This window comes from Drosophila obscura, unplaced genomic scaffold (assembly GCF_018151105.1).
Source record: "Drosophila obscura isolate BZ-5 IFL unplaced genomic scaffold, ASM1815110v1 contig_150, whole genome shotgun sequence".
In the NCBI taxonomy this organism is placed as follows: domain Eukaryota; kingdom Metazoa; phylum Arthropoda; class Insecta; order Diptera; family Drosophilidae; genus Drosophila; species Drosophila obscura.
Genome location: NW_024542736.1, coordinates 8805506 through 8816145, shown reverse-complemented (window position 1 = coordinate 8816145; position 10640 = coordinate 8805506). Strand labels below are relative to the sequence as shown.

General features: G+C 46.2%; 2 protein-coding genes across 3 annotated transcripts; one reads left to right on the top strand and one right to left on the bottom strand.

Moving 5' to 3' along the window:
- The first annotated feature begins 362 nt into the window (after positions 1 to 362).
- Positions 363 to 4550, top strand: LOC111075924 (mitoferrin). Its single transcript, XM_022369446.2, has 7 exons — positions 363 to 453; positions 514 to 1293; positions 3140 to 3225; positions 3298 to 3422; positions 3507 to 3742; positions 3814 to 3975; positions 4042 to 4550. The coding sequence occupies exons 2-7, from the start codon at positions 1177 to 1179 to the stop codon at positions 4477 to 4479; spliced, it is 1164 nt and encodes a 387-aa protein (XP_022225138.1). The 5' UTR covers positions 363 to 453; positions 514 to 1176; the 3' UTR covers positions 4480 to 4550.
- A 933-nt stretch (positions 4551 to 5483) lies between these two features.
- On the bottom strand, positions 5484 to 10419 carry LOC111075922 (serine-rich adhesin for platelets). Of its 2 annotated transcripts, none has more exons than XM_022369444.2 (4): positions 10110 to 10418; positions 9317 to 10041; positions 6926 to 9259; positions 5484 to 6613 (listed from the first exon to the last, which is right to left on the bottom strand). In XM_022369444.2, the coding sequence occupies exons 1-4, from the start codon at positions 10403 to 10405 to the stop codon at positions 6480 to 6482; spliced, it is 3489 nt and encodes a 1162-aa protein (XP_022225136.2). In that variant the 5' UTR covers positions 10406 to 10418; the 3' UTR covers positions 5484 to 6479. The 2 variants fall into 2 exon arrangements, with proteins under 2 accessions (XP_022225136.2, XP_022225137.2); XM_022369445.2 differs by lacking the exon at positions 5484 to 6613 and adding an exon at positions 6700 to 6777 and having other exon boundaries at positions 10110 to 10419.
- Positions 10420 to 10640: the final 221 nt, after the last annotated feature.

The window sequence follows — 10640 nt, the reverse complement described above, 5'->3', positions numbered from 1 at the left end:
TATGTATCTATCCGATAAAACTATTTGCTTAGGGCTGAGAGTCCCAGCTAGCTAGTAATTTTAACCGGAATATCAAATTCAAGGAATATCAACGTTGAATGTTTTGAAAAAAACAATCGATACTATCGTAATAGTATCGGGCTCAAATAATTATTAAAAAACCATTGAAACCTTTTAGGAACTTGTCCATTGTAAAAATTAAATGCCACCTGTCGATTTGTTTACAAATGTGTCTTCGTATTTTATAGCAGCCAATCCAAACATATCAAAAGCGCAACGACTGTAGCTCGATACTATCATGATAGTCGCTAAACCGTCGATAGTAGAGGCTAGCAGTAAAATATCGATACTATCAATAGTTCCCTCGATGGTTTGACACCTCTAATGCGTTAGTTTAGTCGGGTCGGGCAAGAAATTTTAATGATTCTTGCAATTATTCAACGTTACGTTTGCGTGAGTTGTCAAGCATACACAATATCAAAAGATATGTACATTTAAATATTATATCTCCAGTACCCACTTGATTGCATGCGCCACGGCAGCAGCAACCGCGAAACCCCTCAACGACGATCGCACATTGGCCCCGCACTCGGCCACAAACTTGTGGCGAGCAAAGAAACCCAATCGGCAGACACCGCAGAGCAACATTTCGTCGATGCCTAGTCGTGTCTAGTTGTGCGTGGAGGTGGAGCAACAGCAGCAGTGTCAATTAGTAGTTTCGCGTACTCCCATTCATACATCGCCACACCACCCAGTTCCCCCCCCACTTGCGGGTCCGTGTTATACAACAAAATTTCCCAGTGCTCCTACTACGCCGGCTAATTCTAAACGTATATGTATGTTGTCCTTTGGGCCAGAGGTTCAACCAGACCAGAAATCGGAATCTAATCAGTCCCGGCCCCGGCCTTCATGTGCGTGCGATCGAAATAATTAACTGTGCGTCGTGTAAAGCCCTATCAGCTGCTCGGTGCAAATAGCTCAAATAGCTGCGAAATCAGAGAAAGCACACAGGCAGGCCAGGCCAGCCAAAGCAAAAGAAACGCCAAGCCAATAACAAGCAGTGCGTGAGTCTCCTGTTTCGCTTGCACTTGCCACTGGACGAACATAACTGGTTGGAGCTTGCGGAGAGTAATAGAAGAACCCATTGCAAGGGCAGCCAACGCCACCAGCCAAACCATGAATATCGACGACTACGAGAGTTTGCCGACGACCAGTGTCGGCATAAATATGACGGCAGGCGCCATCGCTGGCGTGCTGGAGCATGTGGTCATGTATCCGCTGGACTCTGTTAAGGTGAGATGAGAGTTTTTTACGCTAAACCACTGGGTGGCAACCGGAGCAGTGCATAAACACGGTGCACATAACCTCACAAATGCTTGTACACAAAACGAAATAATTTTGCATGTCCGTCCGTGGCTAGTGCTCTGGCATAATCGTGATGTAATTCCTTGGCTATCGAAGACTCTGCGGCGGGTGGTCTTTTCTCTCACTCTGCAGCACTCAGTGCTCAGCTGGGTGAGGCGTTTATCAGAGCACGTTCTGTGGGTTTATGCTTTTCCCGATTAGATTAGCCCCTCCACTTCATTAACCGAGATTTGCTATGCTATATGTGCTATCAGGGCAGTTTGATCGGCATTATCGTATGAGCTCCTCGTTGCGTGCCCTTTGCAATTTCGATTTCACAAATTTGCATATAAATTTACGATAGAAAATACGAATATATATTCCACAAGGCAAGGCAAGGCAATGCCCGTGCCGCCGCTCGATAAGTAGATTCCATTTCTGGCTACTTTATACAACAATTTTTCACGCCATTCGGTTCGAGCAGAAAGATATTGATTTTCTTTACTGGCCATATGTGTCAGTCAATCGGGCGAAGCTCCTAAGAATTCTGTTGTTGTGACAGGCGGCAGCAGGCAATAGGCAATACGGGTGCCAAAAGAAAAGCCCATTCGGGATTCCCGGCGTCATCGTTATAGTCCAGTTGCGTTTCAAGTTGACAAACTAATTTCATTGAGTTACGAAATCAAGAGCAGCAGAGCTCTACGGTTTAATTGAACAACAATTGAAACACTTTTATTCACATGATTATTATTTTTCGCTTTGTTGCCGTCTCTGGTTTCTGTTTATAAATAATCTATCTGTAAATGGCATATAGCGATGCTTGTCATTTCATTCTGTTTCTGCTTATCGGAGGGAGGCGCATGATGCATTGACTTTTCGGAATTCCAAATGCCGGGCACGGCACTGGGAATCTATGCGAGTGAGCATGGAGCCCATATTTTTGTGTGTTTGCCTTTTATCGGCCTGTCCCCTGCCTGTCTTTTATGTAATCTCTTCCCCAGTTTTCAGCTTGTTCGATGGCATTTTAATTACGGTTTCCACATTTCTTCCGATTGCTCCGCCCACACTCGAGAAACAAGTGCCACTCATTGGATGGTTTTTCTTCACCTTGAATGGCCGTGTGTTATCACCGTCGTCGTCAGATGATACTAGACTAGTGTGCCCTATAAAGCATGTAAACAGACGATGCAATTCAGTTTTTTTTTCCAGGAAATCTTATCTGATTCGTGCAAACCCCACGTCCCTGTTATTTACGATATATGGACGCTGTTCTCTCCACTCTACTCTCAGCTCTCCACCTTCTATTATATGTGGTTCCAGCTTGATTTGATTTGCGGGCACACCTACCAGTGTATATAGTATATAAGTACATGTGTACTTATTCCACGATTTAAATACGGGGCACTGACTGCTAAATGTTTATGCCCCCAGCGAATTCGTAGACAAAATAAACTTATATAGACATATACGTATTTATATATTTCCTCCCTATTAAAGCGATATAGTGACACAATTAAAAAGTGTTTCTCGCGTCTGAATCACGATGAAATGCATATTTTATGTTTGCGAATGAAAAAAGACTATTTTAGTTGGGAGACTTGTGGAAATATCATGAGTAATAATGACTTTGCAACAAAAAATTCTATTTGCTCCACGATTTAATCGGATAATTATTCAAAGAAACAAGTTTACAAACAATAACTAAACAAATAGAGATAAACATGGAATTCCCCTTTTTCTGGCGAGAGAGAGAGACAGATAAATGCACACTAAAACGTTTCCAATTTATTTACAGACGCGTATGCAGAGCCTTACATCAGCACCCAACATGAACATAATGTCGACCTTTCAGAATATGATCACACGTGAGGGTTTAATGAGGTACGTAGCAACTGAAACATACACCATCCCCCCCCCCCAACAACAACAATATAATGAATGATTCTTTTGCAGACCCATTCGTGGAGCCAGTGCTGTGGTTGTGGGCGCAGGACCCGCGCATTCCCTCTACTTTGGTGTCTACGAGATGACAAAGGAGACGCTCACTAAATTCACATCACTAAGCCACCTTAACTACGGTTAGTACTGCCCTATAGAACATCCTCATCACCCCATAACTATGATCTATAATGACCGTCTCTCTCTCTCCCTCTGTGTTATAGTGATTTCTGGGGCAGTGGCCACGCTCATACACGACGCCATCTCCAATCCCACGGAGGTGATCAAGCAGCGCATGCAAATGTACAATTCACCCTATTCGTCGGTTATCACCTGCATGCGTGATGTGTATCGGAAGGAGGGCTTCAAGGCCTTCTATCGCTCCTACAGCACCCAACTGGTCATGAATATACCATATCAGACGATACATTTTACCACATACGAGTTTATCCAGAATAAAGTGAGTATTTCAATCATCTGGCATATCTATAAGAAAGGCGTGTTTAAGCCAACACCGTATCAATGTTGCAGCTCAATTTGGATCGCAGATATAATCCACCAGTGCATATGGTAGCGGGTGGTGCGGCGGGTGCCTGTGCAGCGGCCATAACCACACCCCTAGATGTAGTTAAGACGCTGCTCAATACACAGGAAACGGGTCTAACAAAGGGCATGATTGAGGCCTGTCGCAAGGTAATTTCTATATACATCTAAGGATACAAAACAGGATGCACTTAACTTTGACTTTCTGAATTTCAGATTTACCACATGGCTGGGCCATTGGGTTTCTTCAAGGGAATGACAGCTCGTGTCTTGTATTCGATGCCTGCGACGGCCATTTGCTGGTCCACATACGAGTTCTTCAAGTTCTATTTGTGTGGCCTGGAACGTGATCAATACAAATCGTCAATTACGGGTCGCTCCGAGCTGCAAGAGCCCCGCAAAACGGCCTATGTATTGCCAAAGAGCACAACCGATGATGAGGATCCGTCATTGGCGACCGAATCTTTGGCCGTGGATGCCGCCACGCAGAAAGATGCCGCTGTCCTGCATCCGACGCCGCCCACGGTCAATGCAGCTGGTGCCATTAAAACGGTCTGTGAACTGTCCACACGCACGGCTGCGCCCACCATTAATCTGCACACGAGGCACACGGAAGTGAAGAGCCCCTATGAGCGGGGATTTTCCAGCACGTAGACTGTGCGCAAGGACGTGGCCGCAAGCGAGGCGGCCAGCGTTCGACACATTTGCAGCGGCGACAGCTAAAACACATAAGCATAGCTATTAGTTGGCGGCGGGGAAAGGTGGCTGAAGGCGGCAGAGGTGCAGGTGTCATTGAAGCAATGGTGAGGTGGACACGGCGTTTGAAACGTCTGCCCCCCGTACCCATGCCCCCTAGGCCCTAGCCTCTCTGTGTCGCTTCTGGCCTCGTTTTTTCCCCTAGCTGTTTGTATGAATACTCTGCGAGGAGTCGGTGAGAGAGTGTTATCACTCCCATAGTCGGAGGTTAAATCGTAGTTGTTGTTCTGCACAAAACGCTCGCTCTCACACTCCCCCACCCCAAAAAAAAAAACGCAAACATCCCCTGCCCCCCTAAAACACACATACACACAAACAAACACAGTTAATTTTTAGGCAAAAAGCGAAAAATTCTTGTTAAAAAAAAAGGAATTGAGTGGAACCCCAACTCGTGTAAAGTTATATTACCATTATCTATTATGTTGATCGTTGTAAAGTAAGCCGAAGCTAGAGAGCAAAAAATGCAAAAACGCCAACAGGAAAAAATAAATTGAAAAAAATTCAATGATTTGTAATCCAATTACACTTTCATCTTCAAACTGAGATGTTACAAAATATATTATATATGTATAATAACGAGAGCCGCAAAAAAGATATCGCTCGATCCTATTCCAGGCCCCCAGGAACCTACCCATCCATCCATCCCTTGGGTCCCAGAGTAGTAGAATAGAGTAGAGCCTCCTCGCACTGGCACTTGACTGATCTGAATCCCATCCCAACCCATTCGATTGATTGACTTTACTGAATGCCTCGAACCCTGTTCCTCTACTTCTAGCCTCTAGAATATCAAAATTATAACCTCAGTCAAGTGCCATGTGTAGGGGGGGGAACCACACCCAGTCCCCAGTCCCCAGAATACACAATAATAATTATAAATAAATTCATGTTATTTTTATTGTTTATATATATATGCATTACTATATCCAGTGCCGTGCCGGACTTAATTGCTGGCACAGCAACAACTTTTTAGTTTACTGCTTTTCTAAGAGCTTATCCATCGCGATATTCAAAAGATAATTAATTATATCCGATAAATGAATCAATTTTCTATAAGATTGTCAAATTTTTAGAAGCGCCTTTGTTTTTGCATTATTTTGCACAATTTTGTAACCTAAGAAAGCGACAATTTGAAAATAGTGCCGCGATGTCGCACAACTCTGCCGAAAATAAGGTTCAGCGCTGTCATACGCTCCCTCACAGGGACTTCATCAAAAGGTACATGCAAGCAGGCTGCGTGCTCCTTACAACGATTTTTTCCGTAGCTTAATAGAAAAGGGAAGAAGATCCCAGTTAACCAAAATGAGCCTGGGCGTGTCGGATTCCTAGTGACAGCCGCCTCTACCTAATCTAACCTAGTGTGCCAATACTTTTAGCCTTTTTTTTTTTAATTGTACAAACTAATGTAATAAAATCATAGAAAATTGATTGATTTTCGGATAAAATTATATGCCTTTTAAAAATCGAGATGGAAAAGCTCTTAAAAAAGCGATAGCCTGACAAGTTTTTGCTGTGCCCACACTTAAGTACGGCACTGTGTGTATTTAAATGTACTACACCAACAATTATTCTTAAACTGTAAAGTGTAGGATACCTAAAATTAAAATTTTATTGTTACCACAAATTCTACTGAAAACAGAAATCGATTCAAAAAAAAAACAAATACAATTGGAAAGTTGAAAATTGCCCACTTATCAATCTCTGTCCCTTTTGTGAACAGCGATAACAAAATACAGACAGACAGAGAGAGAGAAAACATGCGGCAGGATATCAATTCCGGCGGCGCCTACGTAGGATTACTGAGTATCGGTTATAAAGGTAGAGCCGCGAGCCTTGCCGCGGCTCACAACGTTTCCGCTCGTTTATTTTGTTTTTCATATTTTTTGATTTGTTTTTCTTAGCTAGAGGATTGAATCCAAGCCACGTCGACGCGAACGCTGCGACAGAACTGGACGGGGCTTGTAGAGATCATCGTTTGTGTATCGCTGCTGCTGGCAGAGCTTCTGGCTGAGTCGCTTGGCAGACACTCCTCCGTCTGTGGAATACACAAAAACAAACAAATCAATTGGATGGGTTCTCGGAAACGATTCGGATGCGGATTGCAGGCAAACAACATTTTGACCACAGAGCAGACTGAACGACATGAGGGAGAGAGAAGTGCTTACCCACCACATGAAATTTTATTTTGTTAGGACTGGACTAATGTGCATGATCGGCATGTGGAAAGAAAGCAGAGTCAGAGGGTAGAGATCACAAAATGTAGATGAGAAAGGATGAGAGACATGTACACGAAATGTTTTGTTTCGCTACTCAAAAAAAAGAGCATTAATCTATGGCAAATACGCACCAGGCTCCTGCTTCTCTATCGCTTCGTTCTCCTTGGAGTTGATGCTGCCGTCGGAGGGCGTGGGTGAGGCCTTCGGTTCATTGCGACGCAACCTTTTTACGGGACTGCCTGAAGAGCTGCTGCTACTCGGATCTATGAGCTGTGGCGGTGTCGTCTCGCGCATCTTTTTCTGGCTTTCGCTCTCAGAGTCGCCATCTCGGTGTCCAGCCGCGCCGCCGTCCAACCTACGCTTTGATTTGGTTCGCCGTAAGGCGCGTACATCTATCACATGCTTGGGAATCTCATCACTCAACTTGTTCAACAGAGCATCCCGATCTGCAATCAGTACATTGATGAGCTCCAGGCGTGCCTTGAACTCGTCGGTGTTATGCTCAAAGCATGTAACATCCCCCGTTTCGGTTTCAGTTGGGGTTTCGCTAGACTCTGCTGAAATCTGCTGCTTTTCAGCTAAAGAGTCGGGCGTCTCCAAGCTGTTGGCTTCTTCAGTCGCTGCCTCCTCTGATACTTTATCAGCTATTTGGGAATCCTCCGAGTCTGTAGGCGACTTCTCCATTTGCTTTAAATCAATAGAAATCTCATCAGCCTCTTTGCACACTTTCTCAGTGACAGGGACGGGGACAGGGGCTTCTTGTACAGATTCAACTTTTACCAACTCTTCATTCAGCTTCTTCTGTTCATCTTCTTTGGCAGATTCTGCTGGCGTTGACTCTGTTTCCATTGCCTCAGAAAGTGCCTTATCCTCCGGTTCTTTTTCGACTTGATCCGCGTCCTTCTTTGACTGAGAACCAGAACCAGCGGCACACAATTCAATGAAGCTGGTGGTGGATTGCTGTAGAATATCACTGACATTGATTACACTGCTGCCCATGCTCAAAATGACAGCGCTATCGGTGGCACCATTGCTACCGCCATTTGTATTGCCATTCGAGTTGTCGCCATACTGGACAGGGGCATCGGTTTTTTCGTTAGCCGTACTGGGATCCGTCAGGGGGGCAATGTGTGATGCCCCGCCAGAGCTGGGCGGCGGCTTGCCCTCATCGTTAGAGTCTGAGCTCCGGCGCTTTTGCAGCTTTGCCTTGATTTCGTTGTGATCATCCTGAACGATTGGCGTCGCTGCACTCGTAGAGTTTGTGGAAGATGTGGATTTATTCCGGTCACGGTCACGACTACGCTCGTGTTCTTTCTTCTTGGATGAGGAGCCGCTGCTGCTGCTGCTTTGATGGCTACGATGGCTCTGGCTTTGGCCGTCTTTGCTCCTTTCTTTGTCCCGGTCAGAGCGTGACGAGGATGAGCTGGACTTGTGTTTCTTGTTTGAGGACGAGGTTTCGTGCCGTGACGAGGATGTAGAGGCTGAACGCTTCGAAGACGATGATTCGCGATGAGTCCTACTCGACGAGGTTGAGGAAGAGCTCTTGTCCTTCTGGGCGCTGCTGGAGCTGCTGTTCTTGTGCTTCGAGCTGGAGTGCGAGGATGAGTGCTTCGAGCTGGAGCTAGAGGAATGTTTACTTTGCGATTGCGATTTATGGCGATTGCGATCGGCATCACGGTCCTTTGGCTCCCGGCTTTTGCGTCGCTGTTTATCATCCGAACTGCTCGTATGGTGCCGTCTATCCCTCTCCTTGTCCTTATCTTTTGAGTTGCTCTTCGACTGGGATGATGCGAAAGTCAGCGTCTTTGTGGCGTCTTCTTTGGGAGTTTCATTTGGTGGCGGCAGCTTTACGGCCACATCTTCTTTAACTTCTTCCACTTTATCTGTGGCCGGGGCGGGCAGCAGAGGCGATTCTTGTCTCACGATTTCCGATCCATTTGACTCGGCCTCTGGGATTTTATTTATCTTGAGACTGGAATCTTGTGCAATAGCTTCTGAGAACGATCCGATGCTAATCTCAGGTGCCGCTGTTAGTTCAGTCGTCTTAGGCTTAGTTGGTGGTGCCTCAGATTCAGGTGGAGGCGACTCAGGAGCCGTTGGCGCCGCCTCAGGAGCTGGTGGTGGTGTCTTAGGTGCCGGTGGTGGCGCCTCAGGAGCCGGTGGTGGCGCCTGAGGTGGTGGTGGTGTCTTAGGTGCCGGCGGTGGCGTCTCAGGAGCCGGCGGTGGCGCTTGAGGTGGTGGTGGTGGCGGTGGCGTCTGAGGTGGTTGGGGCATTGAAAAAGCCTCAATTTTTGGTGGAGATGGCTGTTCCACAGGTTCCAACTCATGTGCAGGTACAGGTTCGATGGAGGCATTGCTGGCATCCTCAATATTGGCTTTTACCTCGGACATAATTGCGTCCTCAATGGATAAAGCCTGGGACCCACCGTTCGTGTTCTCCGACACGGAGTTCCTGCGTTCGGTACCTGAATGGTTGGGAAATCGATTATAAATAATGGAAAATTACATTGTTGGATGCCTACCCTCGAATGTGATGGCATCCTGCTTGATGTCAAAGTGCAAGGGTCGACTGCAATGGTTCCCGCCACTTGCATCGTTGGAATTCTCGCTAAACTTTGGCATCTGCGCCTCCTCTGATATGTTAGCGGCCATGTTGGGCGTTAATTCGACGCTGTTGCTGGTGGGCGTTGGCTGCCGCCCATCCACAACCGACTCTGTGTAAGAGGCAATGGTGAGGCGACTATCACTGGATACCTGCGATAGTTGCGAGGCCTGCGATGCACCATTCACCGAGTCCAAGGTGTTCAGGGACCCATTGTTCAGATCGTCCTTATTTGCTGGCTTGTCCTCGCTCAACGGCTCAAATGACGGCGAAGTGTCATCATCGAAGTTCCTATCATCCACACCCGGCGGCAGATCATCCTCTTTGCTGTCGTCCTTGCCATCGGACTGCACTGTGCCGCGGTCAGAGTCGGGGCTGATTTGCTCCAGATCGGTTGGCAGTAGACCGGCAGAGGTCTCCACATTTAGCAGGCTGCTGCCGTTCATGTGGCCAGCATATGGCGGCAACGGCGGCGCTGGCAGCAGCGTCGGCCTTGGTGGCGGCGCAATGGTAGGTGGCGGCGGCGGTGTGATGCCTAGATACTTGTAAGCAATGCTTTCGATCTTTGGCTCAAATATGGTGGCAACCTTCGGATTCACCACTTGGTCCACGATTTGATCCACTCCCTTTTCCAGGACATCGGAGCTGCAAATTTGGAGCGTTCAATTCGGTTACCTCAGGCCTGCATAAATACTTGTCCCCCAAATACTTACTCAAGCAAATGCTTGCGCAGCCTTTCGCGCAATTGGACCTTGTTTGTGTCTGGCGTCCAGCGTTGTTTGGCCAGAAAGTCTTGGACTGCCGTCTCCACCCGATTGCGAACATTCTGATATGCGGGCTTGGTGTCCACATCGGCCAGGCAGCAGTTGAAACGAAATTCGTCGAAAACGCCCTGCGATTTCACCTCCTCAATGAGGTTTTTTACAAAATCGTCCATTGTATTTTCTATTGAATTTCCATGCGCTGCGAATTGTTTTCGTCCAAACGGGTTATCGTTATCGACGGTCATCTTCGATAGTACTGTCAGGGATGGTGTGCAAAATTATTTAAAAAATTTAAATTTGTACACCATGAAGTAAGAACTTTATTTCAAATCCTATATAATTATTCTCAGAGTTTGGAATGAAAAATCTATTTAAAAGATAATATTCGTGGGAGTTAATATACAGATCTATTCATAAATGTCAAAACTTAAAAATTTGTATTTAATTCTAGATCTTTAATATATTTACAGGTTGAACAAT

Bases quoted from the DNA above. Each gene is read 5' to 3' on its own strand.
- LOC111075924 (XM_022369446.2), top strand. From the start codon at position 1,177: ATGAATATCGACGACTACGAGAGTTTGCCGACGACCAGTGTCGGCATA. The intron at 3,743-3,813 runs GTGAGTATTTCA...TCAATGTTGCAG, and splicing joins ACGAGTTTATCCAGAATAAA to CTCAATTTGGATCGCAGATA. The intron at 3,976-4,041 runs GTAATTTCTATA...TCTGAATTTCAG, and splicing joins TGATTGAGGCCTGTCGCAAG to ATTTACCACATGGCTGGGCC.
- LOC111075922 (XM_022369444.2), bottom strand. From the start codon at position 10,405: ATGACCGTCGATAACGATAACCCGTTTGGACGAAAACAATTCGCAGCG. The intron at 10,042-10,109 runs GTAAGTATTTGG...CCAAATTTGCAG, and splicing joins CTGCGCAAGCATTTGCTTGA to CTCCGATGTCCTGGAAAAGG. The intron at 9,260-9,316 runs GTAGGCATCCAA...CCAACCATTCAG, and splicing joins GGATGCCATCACATTCGAGG to GTACCGAACGCAGGAACTCC.